We start from the raw sequence: 23,554 nt of genomic DNA, 5'->3' as shown, positions 1-23,554 counted from the left end.
CAGCGTTGGTTGCAATCAGAAAACGCATTTGTTGCTTAGCAAACAAGGGGCAGTTGACGATGTTCGATAAGGTTTTCGATACAACAAACTGACTTCACCGGCAGCCTAGAGAAAATGTTGACGAGGATATCATTGTTGAGGTCCATCAAGTTTGAGTTCCTGTTGCTGCACCTGCCTTGTCTTTGCCTCGTCCTCCTTATCCTCCTCGTCTCCATTAGTCCTCCTTAATCAAGCAACTGAACAAAATAAAACATTAACTTTGAAAGTACAAGAATCTTAAGATTGATTGAGAATTTAAAAATCATAAACAAGAAGCATAAAAGTTAATGTTTTATATTAATTATGTTATTTCCGTATCAAGTGAGAATTCATATGTTTCAGTCAAAAACCAATAGTTACAAAGAGTGATTACATGAGGGGTAGATCTATATCATCTAAATATAAAATATTCCTCCAAATAAAAGATCGACACATTTGCAACCTATAATTAGGCTTAGATAAGTAAGGAATTTACAACATGAAATAAAATTAGAACTACGACTCTAAAGGAGAGATAACAAATTCTCAGAATGAATTGATGCAACTTATTATGGCGCATAACAAAAAAACTAAAATCAAAGAAAAAACAACTTGCACAAAAAATTATGAAAAGACATTGTACCTTATTTCTCAACAAGAACTTACTAATGTCGCTTAGATTTGCCCGTTTTATATTAGATCCAAACTTGAAAGTCTAAATCGCCGAGAGACTAGATTGCCTAAATTGCCGAGAGCTTCATCTATATCACTGCTAGCCTAGGTAGCCTATATTGCCACCAGCCTAGATCGCCTTAACTACCGCATGTCTAACCTATTTAACGTAAAAGGGTAAAGCTGACATTTTGAGACATTCATTGGTTAAAAATCCATAAAATATGATTTCACAAATAGATAAGGAAAGTTGCTAATGACACGTCAAAAAAATCATCATACATTCCTCCATAATAAAAAAATAAGGGAGAAAAGAAGTGCATTATGAAATTTTCAAAGTGTTGGTAACAATTCTTGTGAATTTTTTTGGAGCGTAGTAATAATTTCATTTACAAGTGTCAGTAACATATCTTACACGCTTGTAAACCGAAAAGAAAAAATACCTTACATGTGAAATTTGAAAAAAAAATATCCATGAACTCAACAAATAGAAAAAAGGGGAATTAAAAACAAGAAGGATATCTTTTTGTTTTTTAATTAACTTTAGAAGATCGAGTGAAGTTGATTTGCTTTTCACTGGCAGTGAAGTTACATATTGTTATAAAAATTCTGTAGAGATTTGTTTTTAAAGGCCGGTTTTATGCTTTTTATGTCACCGGACATCTCATCAACATATATCACACTTCAAACCTCCTCACTTAGGCGAAGAAATAGTATTAAACCGCAGTACTGATGATAATGTTGATCGTTTAAGTTTGTGAACCTTTGAGTTCAAAAAATATAAGCATTCATTTAGAAATGCTTTTAAAAAGACTAAAACCGCTTTTAGTGAAATTGATTTAGGATTCCCAAAGCACTTGTGGTTTTTGAAAGAAAAACTAGATATATGCTTCTTGCAAAAGGCACTTAAAGTGTTTTTCTAGGATCCACTGGGATTTACTAAGAATTGGTTTAAAAAAACATTTCACCACAAACGTTGTTAGTAATTTCAAAGCACTTCCAAACGAGACTGAAATTTTCATGTCACCATCTCAAATAATACTTCCACCACAACAATGAGAAGATGAGATACAAACCCAAAAATCAAGCTTTGTGGAAAGCAACATTAGTAATTTGAAATCATTTTATGATACAAAGCATGAGCACTTCCAAGAAACCTAATGACACAAAGCCACTGATGATATCGCACATCCACTCACTAGGCTGCCCAACTAAAGTATTTCTCTAAGAGCAGCTTCATGGCCCTTAAAAGCAAAAAGATAATCTGAACTTCAGTTTGACCACACATGAACAAGACCATGCCTATTTCCGGTATATATCTCATTGCGATCTTCATCATAGAAGAGAGCAGTTACGTCTTCCAAAGCCTCAGCGACTGTGCTTCTCACTAGAGATGAGTTGCTTAGCTTCCTTGAGGAGCCAGTGTTGCCTTCTGTGTCATCGACCTTGGGATCACCATTGCTCGGATTTATTTTGGCCAGGCATTTTCCGGTTAAGATATTGCTAACATGAATAGATCCAGCTGCAACAAAAACCAAATATGAGATGACAAAACAATATCCCCCAAACTTTCTTCATAACATCAAAGCTTAGTCGCTGTTTGCATTCATAAAAACAACCAGCTCGGCAATTTAAACGAACAAACTAGTTTCAGAGTTAGGTTTTTAGAAAATGACATCGACCATCTTTTGATCTATCAGCTGTGTGGATGTGTGTATTTACTAGAAAGATGCCAGGACCTATTGCTCGAGCAGAAACATAAGGTAATGAAGTTCATTAAACAGTCACAAGAAATATCAAGTTACATTTCTTTTATGGCCATTTAAAAATAAACCAAATTAAGTTTCGGTTTTGAGGTTTTAACCCCCATACTATATGTTACAGCCAGCATGAGCAGGAAGAGAACAAGGCTAACTAAGTGCCCAACTTCAAAAAACTAGACATGAAAAGGATGTTCCAGTTGACAGTGTATATCTCCCACAGATTTATTACTAACCAGACAGTGGACACACATGATCATTAGGTAAGATAATTGTTCTGAGAGCAGCCAAGAACTATAAAACCACTGGTTGTATTAAAAACTGAACAGGGAGTGGAAAGAAATACCATTTCCTTCCGACCAATGATCATCAGAATCGGCCTTGCAGTAAGATATGATAAGATCCTGATCGCTTGTTATATAAATGTTATTGGTATTGCAGTCAGGATGCCATAACAAGTGATCCTCAAATGCAGTGACAAGCTCTCCACGAAAGTTCCAGACAGACACCAATCGATTTCTGAATGTCAGGAATAGCTGGTTCTCATACAGAAAGATAAATGCTGATGGAGTTATGAAGTCTGTTCTGCTAACTTCCATCAGCTCAGCATTTCGAACCTGCAAGATAATTAAAAGTTGCTCAGGCATGGATAATCAAGGCAGCAAAAAACCAACTGCCATTAATTGCTATAATTTACTTACATCCAGAATCTGAAGATTCTCATTTTCTTGCTTGACAAGAAGCTTTTCATTGAACTGTTCTATGAAGTCCACCTTCTTATTTCTATGAAGTAGATGATTGAAGTCTTTGAGAACTGTGCCATCTTCTATTGACAGAATTTTCAGAGGAACATGGCTACTTGCTCTGTTATAAATCAACAGCATGATGCCTGGACTGTTACAAACAACAGAAATCATGGAGTGCAGCGAATGCAGAAGAATTATATCAAGAACATAAGCATCACCCATTGGTTTGTGTGAGACACTAACAACAAACTATGCGAAGTAAGCACAGCCATTTTTCAACTAGAGATTGAGTGTAGGGAACATGACAAAGACATACCTGATTTTGATTTCTTGGACATGTTTGTCTGATATAGAGTACAGCATGGTATAGTTTTTCAGATCAAACACCTTGTATATACTGGCCCAGTACCACAAAAAGGGGGATGTCCGTTAGTATCCTATTGAATTTGGTAAACATATATGAGAAACGTTACACAATGAAAACCTACCTATCTTGTGCTGAGTATGTCAGCACCTTGCCATTAACATCATCAAACTCTACAAACCCAGGCCACTTCAAAGACTCAGACTCGAAAAGAGAAAAACCAGCTTCTGGCTGTCCCCTCCTTATATATCTAGCCAATGAATAAACAATAACAGAACATAAGAAACAGACAACCTATGACGGCACTGAAAAAGCTACACATAAATACCGAGTTCGATCTACCCACTCAATCCTTGTGGATCTGCATTTCAAAGAGCTGAAGTTGTCTGAAGCATACACCGAAACTGTGATGAGTGAATCATTGTTCTTATTATAGAACAAGCTTCGAATGACTTCATCAGGACTAACATTCATGAAACAAATCCTCTCGTTTTTCTCTGCAATATGAATAGCCAACTGAGAATAGGTAACAATACGGGCATGATAGAAGTTTTTCAATTGTTTTATCAACTGACTTACGAATAAAACTGCATTCACCCACGGTTGGGTCTTAATGCTTGGTTCAATCCAGTCTTGTTTCTACTATTCTAGTCATTTTAAATTCGATTATACTATTTAAATTGCGTATCTCCTCCTACAATTATTGGGATTTATCTTTCAATGATTGACTAACAAAATCTATTGTAATATCTGCTACATTGGGAAAAATATACGGAATATAAATGTATAACAAATGGGTACCCATAATAAATACTGTTCTGCATATTCAATACAGTTTGGCATGTTATTACCTCTACTAAAAGCTGCGCAAACACCAGAGTGTGCAAGAGCAAAAACGATGTCACGTGCAGAAACTATCTCAATGACCTTTGTCCTTTTCATCAGAAAAGGCAATATGGCCGAAGAATGCCCCTTGGGATCATGAGTATCATATTGCTCCTGAAGCAGAAATTAACTAATTAGATACCGAAAAAAAAAAACACAGCATGTCATTGATAACCACCATGATATGCTTGACAGATAAAGTAAGGATTACCATGAATATCAACTTTACTGTTTCAACAGTAAAAGAAAAAAATGTTGGGTCATAAGTTGGAGACATTTGTTAGAGTGACCGTCATCCCCCCACGTGTTGTTACCAATCCACTTATGTTATACCACACTAATTATTTACCAACACTATGCCCTAGGTCCCTAATATATGAACCCCTTCACCCACACATATCATAACACATAGATTAGTAACATCACGTGACTGCCACACAAAAAATTATTCCATAACTTGAGCTTCTAATGCTCCGTAATACGCGGAGTAGACAATTAATGAATTCATCTCCCATTGGAAAGTTCTCAGAGGAGCAAATTTAGTAGGTAATTAATATGACCACAAGATTTACTCTAGGGCCAACTTCAGCAGAATCTACAGAGACAAACCCTAGACAATAAAAAAGTACAGAAACCAAGACGACAGCGATATGAGCCGGGTGGAAAACAGCAGATCAAAACATCTCTATAATGTCAAAAATGGTCCCCAATTCAATTTCAAGTTTCAAGTATCTTACTTTGCTTCAAAGAATTGTTCTAAGTTGAATCCCCAGCAAAATATCAAACAAAAATAAATAACCCAACAATATAAACAAATTTTCAGGTGAAAAAATTGAAAATTTTCAATTGCATTGGATTAATAATAGCAAGAGGAAATTAAATAAATGAGAAGAAATCGAACCACGAGGTGCATGTTGCGGAACCTCTCCTGGGAATTGCTCATCCCAAAAGCCCGATCACGCTTCGAAGAAATCTCACGCCTCTGAAGCTTCTTCACGCTGTTAACGAACCCATCGGAACCACCCCTCCTCTTCTTCGCCACCACTCGCCGCCCCGAGCACGGCCGAGGACTCGCCGATATCCTCCTTCCCACTTCCATTCTCAACCCTCAGATTCTGGTTCATACACCACCCAACATATATTCGAATTCAAATTCAAATTCAAATATTATATATATATATATATATATATATATTATATATACACACACCAATATCCTCCCTTCCAATATAGATGAAATCGAAGCCTTTTGGATCACAACAATTCCCCAAGAACCCTAATTTTGTCCATCATCTGGAAAGCGCTTTTGAGAGGGGTTGAAAATTGGGAGAGCTTTGAAAAAGTGTCCGAGAACCAGCAATTATATATGAATATAATCAGAATAAAATAGCAGACGATAATTATCAATAAATAAATAAATAAAAAGGGCAAAAAGATGGGCACGTTCCAGATATGTAATTACAATTAAATAAATTATTAATTTCTATTTCCCGATTTTCTGAAATTTTGAATGTGGCCCGCCAATCCGACACCGCCAAATGCTAAGCCCTACCGTCATTCTTTTGGGTTTTTTTTTTTCTTTATTTATTTTTTTTAACAAACAATCGATAATTTACTCTAAATGATTCTATGTTGCGGGAAGGGTTTAAATACGGAAAGTAATAGATATTTTTTTTAATGTCAAAGGACGTAGTAGAATTAAAATTACCAAGGTCTCGTGAAGTATCCGACATCGAATAGTACTATTTAATAATATGCGGTGTTTGATGTTATTTCGTATTAAATTAATATCGAATTATTTATGAGGTTCTGCCTATTTTATATGATACGTGACGGATAATTTATACACTTTAAATCGTCGGTATTATTACTCGGGTCGTTGGAAACAAAATCAAGTTGACTCTTTTTTTTTATCTCTCCCTTGTTGATTACTCCAACGCCTTCCTGATCCATCTTCTCAACCAGTATTCCTTCTCTCTTTCGACAAAGAAGGAACCAGAGTTTGGGGTGTGCGACTGTATATGGTTGATGGAGATGGGGATTGGGTGGTGGAATAAGTTGGAATTGTGGCTAATCGATGAACATGCCATCGACCTTTATTTGTAGATGCTCATGGCGAACATCCATGGTGGCAACGTTTTCGTTTGGATCATAGGTGGTGGTTTTTAGTTTTTTCCCATCAAATCGATGGCTCTAATACCAAATTTGGTTTTAAATTGTGAAACTCAATGCCATAAAATGTTCTTCAATCTTCTTTTGAGAAAGTAAATGAACATGATAATCTTTGATTCTTTGTGCATCAGCAACTTTTATTAATAAGAGGAAGAATAACGGACAAAAACCAATGTTCTAAAAAACGGATTGTGAATATATTGTACATATGTCATCCTACAATACTCCTTACTATGGTTATATGGCATATATGCTTAAATTTTGGACTTGTTGGATAGTAATTTTGCATTTTATTATTATTTTATTATCTTATACATGAATTTCATACAAATATAATTTTTTGTAAGTGTCAATATGTACTTATTTACAAGATATACTAAATCCGCCTTAACCCCACCTAGCCGTCGAGGCGCTAGGCGCTAGCCCACCATCCGACTAACGCCTAACGTTTTTTAGAACCTTGATAAAAACAAGTCCAAGATGAATTGAGTTTTTTTTTTTTTTTTTAACTGAGAACAGATCTGATCAATGCTCTTTAATTTGTCTATTCTCTTAAAAAGTATATAGACATTTTTTTTAAATCCAATTTTTAATCTGGTACCGCACAAAATACCCGATTAAATAGTCAGTACGTCCGACTAAATAGTCAGTACTATCGGATGACATATTATCCTATTTTACTGAAATAGTCAGTATAATCCGAGCTGTCAAACGACGCCTAAATGTATGCATTTGGGACGACCACATTTTTAGTCGAAATTATTACAAGGTTTACTTTTCTCAGATTCCACTATATTAATTTTTGCATTTTGGATGTTTGCTTTTTGGTCATTGGTTAAATTGACGACATGCCATACATAATACCTTATACATTGACATGAAAATCACAGTTCTTCCGGATACACCAAAAATAATCTTCATAGAGTTTCGGCTTCTCCTCAACCGATGCTTCCTACCCAAAACATAAACTAGGTGCACAATTTTATCTCAATTTTGTAAGGGTAGTTTCTAGGCAATTAAAAAAAAACGAGTTGTGTATTTACTACGTCATAAATTCAACGGAGAACAACTCATTTTGAAAATCACCTTGTAAAGTTGGAGCAAAATTTAGTTGGCCCTGAGCATTGGTACCATATGGGCGTATGGTGCCCCACAACTTAAAAGGTTTTAAGCAAACTAAGATGCAATGAACTTATAGCTCAAAGTGATTAAGATTTAAGAGTGTTTATCGTTCCAATCGACGTTTTATATTCAATTTTATCTTCCCACTATTGCTTGAATAAATAATACTAAAAATAAAAGAAAAAACAGGCAGAGGACGGCGACGCCAATGCTGGGACAAAATGACTGTTGCACCATGGATATTCATCGTGTAAGAACAAAATGACCATCAGGCGGGGGGAGTTTTGGGCTCGGCTGCTGAACATGATGTGGTGGTCGAGGGACTGGCATTGACCACACGTTGTCAGGTACGAATGTTGTACCTGACAACGTGCCTCTCGATAAGGTCTGTCGTCATAAGCACAAATAAAATATCCTCATTGCTCGGGTCAAAAACTAGGTTAACAACAGTACCATCTCTGGACCAGTCACTTCTTTAGTTTCATTAACAAATTGGCAGCTCCTCCATGGTCATGACCGTTTGATCATCTTCTTGTTCGTCGTCCAATTCCCAGATAGACAGTGCGCGGGTGGACGGGTCGTACGCACACATCGCGGAAACAACATTTCTAACGAGCTCTACTGCTTGCAGTAGAGAAGCTAGTACTATCAGTGTTCTCGATCATGAACGGGTCCAACCAATACAACATGTTACTGAGTGAATAAAAATGTCTACATCTTGAAATGAGTTTGAATTCAGACTCAATCCAGTACATTTACTACTAATTCGGCGGCAGATCCTATGGCCGACGCCCCACCTCTTTCGAGAAGCGAAATGGCCAGTTCAGATTCATGCCACCCTCTCAAAGCGCCCGCCAATTTCCTCAACGTCTCCACCTTCACTTCTCGTATCCACATCGGAGCAAAGTTCACCATCAAACCCACCAAACAAGAAACATAAGCTTTCCAAGTAGCTGGATGACAACCAAGTGATCTGTTCCCCTCCAATGACCCTGCCAGAAAGTCCATGTGGATCCCGACCACCCTGGCTCTTCTAGAGTGTGCCCATGATGGCAAGTTGTCTCCGATGCCCCATTCGATTGAGCCGGACAGAATCACCAGATACGCCATTGCATACCCCTCCATTACACGAGACACAGCATTCGCCTCCCCGAGTCTCTCTTCCTTTGATGAGAGTAACCAGTTTGGGATGGTTTCCCGGTACAGTTCTTGAACTAGCTGGACTCCGCCTGCCACGCACAAGAGACTTGCACCAAGTGAGGCCACTTCCTTTATCTTTACAATGGCTAGGCTCTGTGATACCTGACTAGAATTCAAGCGAGGGGAATCTGTGCTTGCACATCTGGTGGCTAATTTCATAGCATACTCTGCTACTAGTCCTACAATCACACCACTCACATGTTGGACAACGTGTATTGTCCGACAAGAGCTCAGGTATAGAAACCCAGGTGCCACGAAAGGACGAGCATTAATATCTGCAATGGTTAAACCCAATAGACCGTTCACACCGCTTTGACCGGACAAAGAAGAGGTTGAAACATGGAACGTGCCAAGAAATGAGGAGAAGCAACTTCTCAGAAGCTGCGCAAGAGCATCTTTGTTTTGTCCAAATATGGCGCGAGAAGTTGATACAACAATGAAATTATGCCAGCGGCGGACCTTTTGAGCCCACAAACAGCCTAAAATAGGCATGCTAGGCCAATCACAACTCAATGCACAGTTCTCCAAGGCCAACCCAGCAACAGCATAGATGTATTCAACGCTCTTCTCGAGTTTAAAAGTAATGGTTAAACTCACAAGAGCAGCCATTGGAAGTGGGAGTGTTGCAGTTGAAATCTCTGCAAGGCAATAAAAGGGTTTTAGTATTGGAAATGCAAAGGATATCCTTCGGTGAGTATGACCTTACATAAGTTGAACCAATCATTATCAATCTCTATGAGCATCTGTGTGTGAGCTATAGCACCATAATAGGATTAACAGAATGAATCCTACTAAGAATATGAAGACAAATGAAGTTTAATTACCAGAGGCACAGCTCGGAACATTGACACCAACAGCATTGAGTATTTCGTTTATTTCAGACTCAACTGTTTGAAGAACCGCTGCTGGACTAGGCCAATCTATTCCATTCATAGGCACTGGTTTCCATATACCATGAGTAACTTCTGCAGAGAAGTAACTAATTATGGCAGCTAGAGAAGCAGGCAGAAACTCAACGAGGTCTCTCAGGCCTGCCAAAGCATTTAAGGGACCATTAGAAGGAATTTCATCTAAAATTTAAGTAAACTAAACATCCTAATTTCCATAAGGTTACATATCCATCAGCTGTATGAAAGAAGCCGAATTTAGAAACAAAAGCTAAAACCATTTAATGAGCTTTGATTGACAAGTGCAGTAGCATCCGACTAACCTGTTGTCAGGTCCCGAGATGAAAGCCTGCCATGGGCGCAAGCAGTTAACATGGCCTCAAGGACAAAAGGAATGGCTTCCAATACCTCCCAAGCAGGAAGCACTGGTCTCTGACACGCATCCTCTCTAGTATCTGCAGGGGAGCCACTAATACTGGCGCTTGATGGTCCAGAAGAGTTACTTGATGGTGCCCCACTTCTAGTTATTTTCCAGTAAATCATACTTAATATCTTATTAGCAACTTCATGGACAGGATTTCCACTAGAGAGACTGGAAAGTGTTGAAGCTGTACAAGATTTGTGTTGACGGTACCAGGCTTGTAACTTTGGATAAGAATCAATGCACATAGCTTCCACAGATGATGATTCAAGCTGATCCCCACTGCCGTTTGTCTCATTCCCGGAGGGTGCAAACTGGCCATTGCGCAATAACAAAAGATACTCCAACGTCAGCACACCTCCAACTGGTCCTCCTCTGTCCGTAATGTATTGCTCAAGAGGTGGTCTATAAAATTTCCATAGACGAAATAGAAAAAGAAATGCCAAAGAAAAGACCATGTAAATGGAGGACTCGTCACCCATGCTTGATTTCTTATTTGACGCAGGCTTATGTGATCCAAAGACCTCACAAAGCGGAATTAAAGAAGCTGCAACTTCAGGGACCTGTATGAATAGAGATTTTTTGGAGCCATAAAAACGCCAGAACTTCAACTTCATATGACTTACTTGAAATCAACTACGAAGAACGGCTTTACGAGAAGAAACATGCCAAGTTTAAGTAATTCTATGATATCAATATACAAACCATGAGACTATTTCACTCACCTTACCATGCAAAGAAAGGATGTGAACTGTATCAATATAGGAAGCTCCGAAAAGGAGGGCACTCAGCATTGACATATAATCAATTAAGTGACTTCTTGGTCCAGTATGATTTGGAGGTACAGGAGGAGAAAGAAGCTTCACCACAAAGTGCACAACATGTTCCTGAAAGCGGCAAAGTTCAGGGATCCAAACGTAATTCTCTTAATAATAATTTTCTTAAAAGCCAAACCATTGTCAAATTTGAAGAACGACATGAGTTAAAAGCACCATTAGGTTCTTCGAGAAAAATAGGACTTGAAAAATAATCAAATGTAAAATCTCCAGCATTACTGCATGAATTTGCAACCTGAATGTTCCATCCACTTCTGAGAGATGCACCACATAGAATTTTTGCAGCGGCTGACTTCTCCTCATCAGACCCATTTAGTGCAATATGATATAACTTCTTTATCTCTTCTAAACTTGAACAGGAGAAAGAGAAGAAAATAATCAGCTAAAGATCAGCTCGTATTTTACTAATTTCAGATGTTTTTTATTTTACCTTGAAGCTGGTGTCGTGATAAGGGAGTTTATTAGGGAATCCCTCAGTGGTTCTCCTTCCATGAATGTTGACCAAGGGGATTTTTGAATTGGTGTTGTGTTTGACAGTGACATCGTGGATGCAGACATATAACCGGGCCAAAAATATGCTGATGTGTCAATTAAATTTCTTGCAATGCAAGCTTCCACAATAAGATGCCTCATGTCACCACCTGAAAAACATGGGAGGCAATTGCAAAATTATTACCGGAACCAAATTCAGAGACAGTAGAGGGATGCATGTTTACACTTTTTCTTTAATATGAGATCCACGCCTAAAATAAACATCCATTAATCATGATCAAATCAAAATGAGTGGTGAGACAGATTTCTAAAATAAACCTGCTTTGATACAGACGTGACCACCACTGCCTCCTGTTGTATCCTTTTCATTCTTGGAATTACGTACAAAACGAGCTGATTTTGTTGCTGCAATATTAGCTGAATCAACCACTGATGAAGGAGGGCATAAGAGGCCAGAGAAGTTTCCAAGGGCCTGAAGAGAAGAAATCAGGCCCTGTTTCTTTGACATATTAGCTTTACCACCCATTTTGTGTTCATATCCGTTCTCCGTATTCCCAGATACAGTATCTCCCTGAATAGGAGAGGAATTCATTTTGGTCTCATCCTTCAAAATGTTAGCAATGGCCAAGGGGACAATACACAGAAGAATACATAGACGGGACTCAAGATGTGGTACAGGGCCTTCAAGAGGGTCACGTTCCTGCAAAAGAAGAATGAAGGAGAAATTAACTATCTATGCTAGTTTTTTTCTTTTCTAAATATATGCTGACATGGAGTAGTCTCAACTCGTTGCACAAGTCGAAGGGCTGAGAGCCAGAGTGCTAGGAAGGTTTCTTGCCAGCTTGCCTGGTTAAATACTTGCAGCGTCGTGATTCCTTCTGCACTGGGTCAGTGAAATTAGGAATTAATTGAATTTCTTGCAGTTTTCTTTTCTTTATTCACTCGGAGCTAAAGTCCGACATGCGGGCATGCATACATATAAATTCATTTGAGACTCTTCAAAAGGACTTTACCTGCAAGTATATCAATAACTGATTTAATAGAAAGTTGCTTCCCATCCATTGCATTTTCCATGTATATATCGAAACGGACCCAACAAGTGGAATGACCAAATCCTGAGTTGCAGTGGAATACTGGCTTCTGAGATCCATTATCAAGAAGCACCCCAACGAACTGGTGCTTATTTAACTGGTATTTAAAACCCGAGACTCTTTGGATGTTGGCAGACAATCTTGCCAACGGTTCCACTGCAGACCTCAAATCTGAGGCTACACGATGATGTCCTTCGAGAAATCGTAGCCTCTGCAGGAGGCCATTGAATATTTCAGGCCTATGAATAGATGTGGATTAGACAAAAAAGTTATTATTAGTCTCTCGACAATCAACATGCATCCTTTTTCATATGAATGTTTTTGGTTCACTGACAGAGCAATGTAAGAAAATTATTAAACAGTGTGAGTTGTCAATATTAATGTTTTTGATCCTATTAGACGGGGGAGGGTGAAGAAGCTAGGACAGAAGGGTAGAGTTCAAGAGAGCAAAATGCGTTTAGGAACGTGGAATATAGGAACCTTAACGGGAAAATCTATGGAAGTAGTGGAAGTTATGGTGAGGAGAAGGATAAATATTATGTGCCTACAAGAAACTAAGTGGGTTGGTAGTAAGGCAAAGGATCTAGAAAACTCAGGGTTTAAACTTTGGTATTCGGGCACAAATAGAACGAGAAACGGTGTTGGCATCATCGTGGACAAGACCTTGGTACAAGATGTTGTAGATGTCAAGAGGGTAGGAGATAGAATCATGGCAATCAAGATTGTAATAGGACAAGAACTTATCAATGTGATTAGTGCGTACGCACCTCAAGTAGGGTTGGATACGAGTTCGAAGGAGAAATTTTGGGAAGATCTTGGAGACTTGGTGCAAGGAATTGCTCAGACGGAGAAGTTATTTATAGGAGGAGATTTAAATGGACACGTGGGCAGGGAGACAGGCAACTATGGAGGTTTTCATGGTGGCCATGGTTTTGGGGAGAGAAACGAGGATGGGGAAGCTATCTTGGATTTTGCAATGGCATATGATCTCTTCTTAGCCAACACCTTCTTTAAGAAGAGAGAAGAACATGTGATCACCTACAAGAGTGGGTCGTCAAAAACACAAATAGATTTTCTTCTAATGAGGAAAGGGGATCGTATAACTTGTAAGGATTGCAAAGTTATACCAGGAGAGAGCGTGGCTAATCAACATCGCTTGTTGGTGATGGATGTACATATCAAAAGAGTAAGACAAAAGAACAAGACTTGGAAGTGCCCAAGGACTAGATGGTGGAATCTAAAAGAAGAAAAACAAGCCATTTTCAAAGAGAAGGTAATCACCCAATGTGTGTGCGATAGAGAGGGGGAAGCTAGCCAAATGTGGGATTCCATGGCTAGTTGTATCCGAAAAGTAGCAAAAGAGGTATTAGGAGAGTCCAAGGGCTTTGCCCCACACCAAAAGGAATCTTGGTGGTGGAATGAGGAGGTACAAACAAAGGTGAAGGCTAAGAAGGAATGTTGTAAAGCCTTATACAAGGAGAGGACTGATGAAAATGGTGAAAGGTATAGAAAAGCGAAGCAAGAGGCGAAGAAAGCTGTCAGAGAAGCTAAGTTAGCGGCTTACGACGATATGTATAAACGACTAGATACCAACGAAGGAGAGTTGGATATCTATAAACTATCTAGAGCAAGGGAAAAGAAGACAAGGGACCTAAACCAAGTGAGGTGCATCAAGGATGAGGATGGAAATGTTCTTGCTACAGAGAACGCGGTTAAAGACAGATGGAGAGGTTATTTTCATAATCTTTTCAATGAAGGACATGAAATGAGTGCTTCTTTAGGGGAGTTGAGTAACTCAGAAGAGTGTAGAAACTACTCTTTTTATCGTCGAATCCGGAAGGAAGAAGTGGTTGTAGCTTTGAAGAAGATGAAGCATAAAAAAGCAATAGGCCCAGACGATATACCAATCGAAGTGTGGAAACTTTTGGGAGAGACAGGTATAACATGGCTCACTGACCTTTTCAATAGGATTTTGAAAACGAAGAAGATGCCAAATGAGTGGCGAATGAGCACTTTGGTGCCTATCTACAAGAATAAGGGCGACGTACAAAATTGCATGAACTATAGGGGTATTAAGCTAATGAGTCATACAATGAAGCTCTGGGAGAGAGTCATTGAGCATAGATTGAGGCAAGAGACACGGGTTTCGGACAACCAATTCGGGTTCATGCCAGGGCGCTCAACCATGGAGGCAATCTATCTCTTACGAAGATTGATGGAAAGATATAGAGATGGGAAAAAGGATTTACACATGGTCTTTATAGATTTGGAAAAAGCGTATGATAGGGTCCCAAGAGACATTCTTTGGAGGATTTTAGAGAAGAAAGGAGTACGAGTAGCATATATCCAAGCTATAAAGGATATGTATGAAGGAGCAAAGAATGCCGTAAGAACTCATGAAGGACAAACCGAAAGTTTTCCCATAACTGTAGGATTACATCAAGGCTCATCCTTAAGTCCTTACCTTTTTGCGTTGGTAATGGATGAGTTAACACGACATATTCAAGATGATATTCCTTGGTGTATGCTTTTCGCAGACGATATAGTGTTGATAGATGAAACTCAGGAAGGGGTAAATGCAAAGCTTAACCTTTGGAGAGAAGTGTTGGAATCTAAAGGTCTTCGCCTAAGCCGATCAAAGACAGAATATATGGAGTGCAAGTTCAGTGCAAATGGAGGCCAAAACGAGTTAGGGGTGAGGATCGGAGATCAAGAAATACCAAAGAGCGACCGTTTTCGTTACCTAGGATCTATCTTGCAAAAGAACGGAGAATTAGATGGAGATCTCAACCATAGAATACAAGCTGGATGGATGAAGTGGAAGAGTGCATCCGGTGTGTTGTGTGACCGTCGTATGCCACTGAAGCTCAAGGGAAAATTTTATAGGACGGCAATAAGGCCGGCGATGCTGTATGGCACAGAATGTTGGGCGGTGAAACATCAACACGTACACAAAATGGGTGTAGCGGAGATGAGGATGCTTCGTTGGATGTGTGGGCACACGAGAAAGGATAAGATTAGGAATGAGGATATCCGGGGTAAAGTAGGAGTAGCCGAAATTGAAGGAAAGATGAGAGAAAATCGGTTACGGTGGTTTGGACATGTGCAAAGAAGGCCTACTGACGTTCCGATTAGAAGATGCGACTATGGGACAGAGGTTCAGGGCCGAAGGGGTAGAGGAAGACCTAGGAAAACTTTGGAAGAGACTCTAAGAAAAGACTTAGAGTACTTGGATCTAACGAAGGACATGACACAGGATCGAGCACAATGGCGTTCTAAGATTCATATAGCTGATCCCACTCAGTGACTTGGATTTTCCAAGTCTCCAACCGAGAAGTCTTCCTCACTCGGGAAATTAAGGGAACACTACCCCAACCTACATGCTCCACTCAGAAAGCTTCAACATACAAGCTTTAACAAAAGAAAATTCAAAGAACTTAGCGAAGAAGGCTTTGGTGTATTTAACACAATACGTTGAAATGAAGGAAAGCTTATTTATTGATATCCCCGATAAGCTACAAATATGTACATATACATGAGTCAAAATAAGCACACAAGAGGGAGCCTTCACAAAGGTTGCTTAGGAGAAGTCTCAGCAGTCGGTAGAGCCCCAGAAAGAGAAGGCACCGGAGGGGGATCATTTGGAGCCTCAGTACTAGACAGAACCCTAGAAGGAGGAGGCATCAGAGGTTGATCATTTGGAGCTTCATTACGCGGTACAGCCCCAGAAGACGAAGGCAATAAATGCCTTTGGAACAAACCCACAAATCTCTGATGATCAAGTAAAACCTGACCATCAGTTTCCTTCATCTGGTCAAGCTTTCTCTTCATGTTTGTAGCATAGTCATGTGCGAGCCGGTGCAACTGTTTATTCTCATGCTTGAGCCCTCTAATCTCCTGTTTGAGACTCATCACTTCAGCCGCCAATGATTCAACTTGGCGGGTTCGAGCAAATAGGCGTTGGGCCATATTAGACACAGAACCTGCACATTGAACACTGAGAGCCAGCGAATCCTTAACAGCTAACTCATCAGACCGTTTGGAAAGTAGTCTGTTATCTTTGGGAGTGAGAAGGTTCCTGGCCACCACCGCAGCGGTCATATCATTCTTCATCACGGAATCCCCAACGGTAAGAGGACTAGTAGGGGAGACGAAGGATGGGCGCCATATGTTGTCTGGAGAAGGCGGGGCTGCCTCTTCAACAAGGTTCAAGTCAAAACGACGGTCGGAGGGGCCAGACATTTTCAAAGGTGTTGAAGAGAGAAGAGGTCGGACAAATCAAGATCTTAGAAGTGCAAGAATGAAGCTTCTACTGGTGGAGATTCAAGTGTGCTTTGGAACTTAATGCCAGCCCCTATAAAAATCTGCACTCGACGAAGCTTCAGAAATCGAAGAGGCGTTTGCTTTCTCAAAAGCTGGGCTGCTTAGAGATCACGAGGGTTGATCTCAGAAATCGAAGAGGCGTTTGCTTTCTCAAAAGTTGGGCTGCTCAAAGACCACGAAGGCCGATCTCAAAAATCGAAGAGGCGCTCGCTTTCTCAAAAGCTGGGCTCCCCAGAGACCACGAGGGCCGATCTCAGAAATCGAAGAGGCACCTACTTTTCCAGCCTTTTCCAGCCTTGTCAGCACCTGTCACACGCACACTCAGTTTTGCGGAAATTATGGGCATTCTGTCAAAGACTTCTGGGGAAGTAGAAAACACATGAATCTTACTGTTCAATCACCCACTTCCCACACGCAACAATAGCTCATGGGTACCACAGATAACTTTGCCAAAGTTCTCTGCCAAAGTTGAGCACGTGAAGCTTGCAGCTCCTACTACATCGCTCTGACCAAGAAGGGTAAAAGAATAGCAAAGAAACAGCACTAACAAAGTTTAGACCCATAAATTTTGAAGGTCTAGCTACCATATTATTACCCACAAGGGTAAAGGAACAGTACCACTGCTGGATAATTGGAAAGTCCCTGTGTGTCAACCTCTGTGCTTCGTGGCAAGGTAGACTAGCAAACATGCCCAACCTTTACTCATATTCGAGAAAACACTCCCAATAAGATTGCTTGCTCCAAAATCGAAGAGGCACCGTCCTCCGAATCTCGAGAGCCAGACTCCCAACATGACTACTTTCTTAAAAATCGAAGAGAGGGTAAAGGAACAGTACCATTGCTGGATAATTGGAAAGTCCCTGTGTGTCAACCTCTGTGCTTCGTGGCAAGGTAGACTAGCAAACATGCCCAACCTTTACTCACATTCGAGAAAACACTCCCAACAAGATTGCTTGCTCCAAAATCGAAGAGGCACCGCCCTCCGAATCTCGAGTGCCAGACTCCCAACATGATTACTTTCTCAAAAATCGAAGAGACACTGCTCCCCGAATCTCGAGAGCCAGACCCCCAGCATGATTGCTTTCTCAAAAATCGATGAGGCATCGTTCTCCGAATCAATCGAAGAGGCGCTCGCTTTCTCAAGAGCTGGGCTGCTCAGAGACCACGAGGGCCGATCTCAGAAATCGAAGAGGCACCTACTTTTCTAGCCTTGTCAGCACCTGTCACACGCACACTCAGCTTTGCAGAAATTATGGGCATTCTGTCGAAGACTTCTGGTGAAGTAGAAAGCACATGAATCTTACTGTTCAATTACCCACTTCCCACACGCAACAATAGCTCATGGGTACCACAAATAACTTTGCCAAAGTTCTCTGCCAAAGTTGAGCACGTGAAGCTTGCAGCTCCCACTACATCGCTCTGACCAAGAAAGGTAAAAGAATAGCAAAGAAACAGCACTAACAAAAGTTTAGACACATAAATTTTGAAGGTCTAGCTACCATATTATTACCCACAACTGTAAAGGAACAGTACCACTGCTGGATAATTGGAAAGTCCCTGTGTGTCAACCTCTGTGCTTCGTGGCAAGGTAGACTAGCAAACATGCCCAACCTTTACTCACTTTCGAGAAAACACTCCCAATAAGATTGCTTGCTCCAAAATCGAAGAGGCACCGTCCTCCGAATCTCGAGAGCCAGACTCCCAACATGACTACTTTCTCAAAATCGAAGAGAGGGTAAAGGAACAGTACCATTGCTGGATAATTGGAAAGTCCCTGTGTGTCAACCTTTGTGCTTCGTGGCAAGGTAGACTAGCAAACATGCCCAACCTTTACTCACATTCGAGACAACACTCCCAACAAGATTGCTTGCTCCAAAATCGAAGAGGCACCGCCCTCCGAATCTCGAGAGCCAGACTCCCAACATGATTACTTCCTCAAAAATCGAAGAGACACTGCTCTCCGAATCTCGAGAGTCATACCCCCAGCATGATTGCTTTCTCAAAAATCGAAGAGGCATCGTTCTCCGAATCTCGAGAGCCAGATACCACAGACCACTTTTTCAAAGTGCTCTGACAGAGTTAAAACATGTGAAACTGGCAGCTCCCACTACCGTGCTATGACCAAGCAGGGTAAAGGAATAGCATTACTACTTGTTGTTAGGGAGACTCCTATATATGTCGACCTCCATCCCCAACGGACAGGCAGACCTGCAAAAATGCTCAACCCTTCATCATATCGGAGAGGGCACTCCCAACGAAGCCTTTCGAAATATTCAGCTTTCTTTCCCCCCGATAATACCTTTGCAAACAAGCTATACTAGAGCAAGAATATCTCATATCATCAGGGTTAAAAGCAAGAGTATCCCATATCATGCTTTTTCCCTGTCTTTTCTTTTGGCCTTGTTTTTACCTGCAAGACAAGGAGAAAGAGAGCAATCAGTCAGCACTTGGAATCAAGCTTCCAGCCAGGAACTGACTGCCTGGAACCCCTTACCTGATTACTTACCTGGCATTGCTCTCGAGTACTCATCTTCAACATCTTATGTTTCCAGGGAAGATTCCGCATCTGCTTGAGGAACAGATAGGGCAAGTGCGAAGGATACACGGAAGCATGTGGAGACAAGCGTAACAGCACACGTGCCGATACATTCATTACTCTGTCAAAAGCAAAAGTATCCCATATCAGCAGGGTAGAACGTACTCTAGATTTGATGGACTTGTTTTGACCCTCAAATTCTTCAGTCGGCCTTATACTCTGGAGGAAACCAGAAAACCCTCCAGCTCAGTTCAAGAATAAGCCTGTGGAAAGTTACTTCTTCAAAAGCAAAAGTATCTCATATCATCTCTTCTCATTTTTCTTCTCTTTATCCTTCATGCTGCTGCAAGATGGGGAGAAGGTGAACAATCAGTCGGAGCTCTGATTGCTTACCTTGTCTGTCACCTCTTTCAGCAGACCCCCTAGCTCGGCGACTTGGGGGACTCCTACTACATGGTTTGTATCGCGCTTGACCAAGCCTGAAACTACAAGTAAGCTTCAAGTGAAATTGATACATTACCTTGTGCATCTCCACCAGTTAAAGATACCACCCCTGGATGGAGGAAGAGTACTTCCAGAGAAGATGCCACATCTACCTATGAGACAGATAAGGCAAGTCAAGACGACACCACACTCCGATACTTAGAAGTTTCGTGATTACGAGATCATTCTCCCACAATATTTCCTAATGTCATTTGTACTAAATCATTCACTTGTACTCACTAAATGAGAGCTTGAACCTATGTACTTGTGTAAACCCTTCACAATTAATGAGAACTCTTCTATTCCGTGGACGTAGCCAATCTGGGTGAACCACGTACATCTTGTGTTTGCTTTCCTATCTCTATCCATTTATATACTTATCCACACTAATGACCGGAGCAATCTAACGAAGATCACAAAAAGCGATCGTTTTCGCTACCTAGGATCTATCTTGCAAGAGAACGGAGAATTAGATGGAGATCTTAACCATAGAATACGAGCTGGATGGAAAGAGTGCATCCGGCGTGTTGTGTGACCGTCGTAGGCCACTGAAGCTCAAGGGAAAATTTTATAGGACGGCAATAAGGCTAGCGATGTTGTATGGCACAGAATGTTGGGTGGTGAAGCATCAACACGTACACAAAATGGGTGTAGCGGAGATGAGGATGCTTCGTGGGATGTGTGGGCACACGAGAAAGGATAAGATTGGGAATGAGGATATCCGAGGTAAAGTAGGAGTAGCCGAAATTGTAGGAAATATGAGAGAAAATCGGCTCCGGTGATTTTGAACATGTGCAAAGAAGGCCGACTGACGCTCCGGTTCGAAGATGTGACTACGGGACAGAGGTTCAGGGCCGAAGGGGTAGAGGAAGACCTAGGACAACTTTGGAAGAGACTCTAAGAAAAGACTTAGAGTACTTGGATCTAACGGAGGACATGACACAAAACCGAGCGCAATGGCGTTCTAGGATTCATATAGCCGACCCCACTTAGTGGGAAAAGGCTTTGTTGTTGTTGTTGTTGTTGTGAGTTGTCAATATTGCATGGTTGGATTCTGACAGCATCTGCAAACTGAAGGTGAGAAATATTATGAATGAGAGGCTTACATATTCAAGTGAACAAGTCGAAGCAGAACCAAAGCTTTTCTGCTTGCAGTTAGTTTCGCCAGCACCTCTATGGCCAAAAAAGAATTCATTTTCCTTATTCGTTCACGATGTTCTTTAACTTTGAGATTCTGACTTTCTCTGGAATCAATTTCCATATTTCTGTAGTCTGCACCTCCAAAATCTGATCTCGGCCTTTTTCGGGATGTCATTTTGAATCCCCAATCATCCAACGTGCTGTCAATCAAGCTGCTGATTACACTGAAAAAGAACAAGACGAAGGCATGTCCAAGCTCCACAACACGAACCTTATAAGTCTGAGAAAGCTCAAGGGCAACATCAATGGATTCCGTTATCCTGAAAGACAGAAGAACAAAAATTTCAGCAGTTCATTCAATTGATTGAGTGCAAAAACCATGCTAACAATGTCGGTATTCCTTTTCCCAAACATTTTCACTTGTGCTGACGAAACCAAACTAAACCGTCTAAACCAAATTAAACCATCTAAACCAAGACAGAAAACTTTCACCTAGTTTCAAAAATGCATAGAGATTAAACCATCTAACCAACCAAGATGCAAACTTTCCACCAAAATTAAACCATCTAAACCACAATGGCATTAGGCAAACGGAAAATTAATCAAAATAGAGCATAATATAAGCTTGGCACACTCACTTTTCTTTGGAAACATCACCAGAAAGCGGACCACATGAAAATGCATATCTCCTTAGGAGTTCAAGATACAGTCTATAAGCTTCTGGTTGAGACCATCTATGAGGAATCACCCTGCAACATAAAAGCACACAAAAACAAGCAATCAAACAAAACCATGATAACAATGTCAACGTGCTAATCGGGTAGCGAATTTCACCCCATTTAGCCATATGCACTCCAAATTGAATATTTTATAATCTTTTCTGCACTCGAATGCGGCTAAAAGATGAGTGTCAAAATCGCTAGACAAAACAATAAAAAAAAGGAGCGAGTGGGGGAAGTGATGAGCGACCGATCCGGCAAAACAACTCAAAAGATAAAGAAGTATCGTTAATTTCTTCATGCTCGTTCCAAGTTCGAATTCCCATTTTGTGCAAATAAGAATCCCCTTCTTTACATGATTTCTTCTTCAGATAGATAGATAGAGGATCTATGGAGCAATTACTTAGAAGCACATTTTGTGAGTACCTGGAAGACAGCATGGAGATGATATGGAGAGGGTAGAGGAGGCCGGAGGAGAGAGCAATGTCAAGAAACTTCCAAAGGGAAGGTCGGTTGTGTTGGAAGCAGAGTTGGGAAACCAACACTTCCCCCAACTCAATGCTCGGAGCTGCCTCAACCCATTTCCTCACTTCCACCGCCCACTCCACCGGGCTCTCCGTCTCCCTCCGCTTCCCCGCCGTCACCAGCTCCGCTACCCGACGCTGCAATTCACTCCCCATTCCAAATTCCAGTAGACCCCACCAGCAAAGTTCCTCCCTTTTCTATCCAATCCATACTGTTTTGGATTTTCTCAAATTTATAGTTTAAAATTCCCCATTTGTACAGTCCTGCTGCTGCAGCTGCTCACGCAACGTAAATAATAATAAAATATTGGTATTTACAATTTTGTGTGCAAAGATGTAGGAACACCAACCGCATCCACTCCCTAATCAAACTCAAACTCTCTCCACGCATGAGAAAAGCTTCTAGAACTCTTTCGGCACCGTCGAGTCGTGGGCAAAGACCTCACTTGCCCCAAGCCAGCGGAAGATTTGTTGCTATTGACCAATCTCTTCAACAACCGGGGGCTGCCGCTGCCCCTTTGAATTCAGAGAGTCCTCCTCCCAACTCTTCGCTAAAAGCACGTTAGCTTGACTGTTGAAATGTGTAGAGAGAGAGGATTACAATGTCAAGGGTCAAAACCCAGAAGCACGTAATTCGGAGCAGATAATTCGCGTCCTACCATTATAAAATATTGACATAAAAATATGAGATGACGGATGCTAACTTCTTCAACAAAAACTCTCTATTTTAACATACATTGTTGTATTTATTATTAAAATTTTCTTTTCTTTTAGATTTGATTATAATTTAAAGAAAATTAATGAAAATAATTCGAAAATTTTGAATTTTAACTATATAAACAAAATAACAGATAAAATAAATAGAGCATAAATTAATTTTTTAATATAAAAATATAATTTTTTATTAAAATAAACAATATCGAAAACTTTCCGTTAAAATCTCTTATAATTTATTCACCATTATATTTTCCTTCTAGGCTCTCTTTCTCATCTCTGAATCAATTCTTTTGCTCTCTCCATCTTTTTTTCACCGTCCAATCCTTTGAGACTCTCTCATATCTTTCCAGAAGCAATTCTTATACTCTTCTCTTCTCCATTTTTTCCCCACCCAAACTTTTGAGATTCTTTTACCCCAACGTTTTGAGATTCTTTTCCCCCAACGT

At 40.4% G+C, this 23,554-nt stretch overlaps 2 protein-coding genes across 4 annotated transcripts; both read right to left on the bottom strand.

The window, feature by feature from the left end:
* Positions 1 to 1,759: 1,759 nt before the first annotated feature.
* On the bottom strand, positions 1,760 to 5,814 carry LOC126619221 (uncharacterized). The gene is made up of 8 exons (XM_050287521.1): positions 5,347 to 5,814; positions 4,412 to 4,559; positions 3,907 to 4,057; positions 3,685 to 3,810; positions 3,513 to 3,593; positions 3,152 to 3,344; positions 2,797 to 3,067; positions 1,760 to 2,212 (listed from the first exon to the last, which is right to left on the bottom strand). Exons 1-8 carry the CDS (start codon positions 5,542 to 5,544, stop codon positions 1,962 to 1,964), a joined length of 1,419 nt encoding a protein of 472 aa, XP_050143478.1. The 5' UTR covers positions 5,545 to 5,814; the 3' UTR covers positions 1,760 to 1,961.
* A 2,589-nt stretch (positions 5,815 to 8,403) lies between these two features.
* LOC126617915 (mediator of RNA polymerase II transcription subunit 33A-like) lies at positions 8,404 to 23,050 on the bottom strand. Of its 3 annotated transcripts, none has more exons than XM_050285996.1 (13): positions 22,294 to 23,050; positions 21,787 to 21,897; positions 21,115 to 21,468; positions 12,589 to 12,905; positions 12,362 to 12,453; positions 11,894 to 12,275; positions 11,514 to 11,724; positions 11,319 to 11,433; positions 10,973 to 11,134; positions 10,703 to 10,810; positions 10,150 to 10,561; positions 9,764 to 9,970; positions 8,404 to 9,577 (listed from the first exon to the last, which is right to left on the bottom strand). In XM_050285996.1, exons 1-13 carry the CDS (start codon positions 22,545 to 22,547, stop codon positions 8,481 to 8,483), a joined length of 3,822 nt encoding a protein of 1,273 aa, XP_050141953.1. In that variant the 5' UTR covers positions 22,548 to 23,050; the 3' UTR covers positions 8,404 to 8,480. The 3 variants fall into 3 exon arrangements, with proteins under 3 accessions (XP_050141953.1, XP_050141952.1, XP_050141951.1); XM_050285995.1 differs by having other exon boundaries at positions 10,150 to 10,810; positions 22,294 to 22,667; positions 22,742 to 23,050; XM_050285994.1 differs by having other exon boundaries at positions 10,150 to 10,810.
* Positions 23,051 to 23,554: the final 504 nt, after the last annotated feature.

This window comes from Malus sylvestris, chromosome 4 (assembly GCF_916048215.2).
Source record: "Malus sylvestris chromosome 4, drMalSylv7.2, whole genome shotgun sequence".
Lineage (NCBI taxonomy): Eukaryota > Viridiplantae > Streptophyta > Magnoliopsida > Rosales > Rosaceae > Malus > Malus sylvestris.
Note: the sequence above shows the minus strand (reverse complement) of the source record. Positions and strands in the feature narration are given on the sequence as shown.

Coding starts and splice junctions, on each gene's coding strand:
- LOC126617915 (XM_050285994.1), bottom strand. CDS start 22,547: ATGGGGAGTGAATTGCAGCGTCGGGTAGCGGAGCTGGTGACGGCGGGG. Junction 11,434..11,513: donor ATCACGACACCAGCTTCAAG/GTAAAATAAAAA, acceptor CTCCTGTTCAAG/TTTAGAAGAGATAAAGAAGT. Junction 11,135..11,318: donor GAAGTGGATGGAACATTCAG/GTTGCAAATTCA, acceptor TGCCGCTTTCAG/GAACATGTTGTGCACTTTGT.
- LOC126619221 (XM_050287521.1), bottom strand. CDS start 5,544: ATGGAAGTGGGAAGGAGGATATCGGCGAGTCCTCGGCCGTGCTCGGGG. Junction 4,560..5,346: donor TCCGCAACATGCACCTCGTG/GTTCGATTTCTT, acceptor TTTCTGCTTCAG/GAGCAATATGATACTCATGA. Junction 3,068..3,151: donor AGAATCTTCAGATTCTGGAT/GTAAGTAAATTA, acceptor ATTATCTTGCAG/GTTCGAAATGCTGAGCTGAT.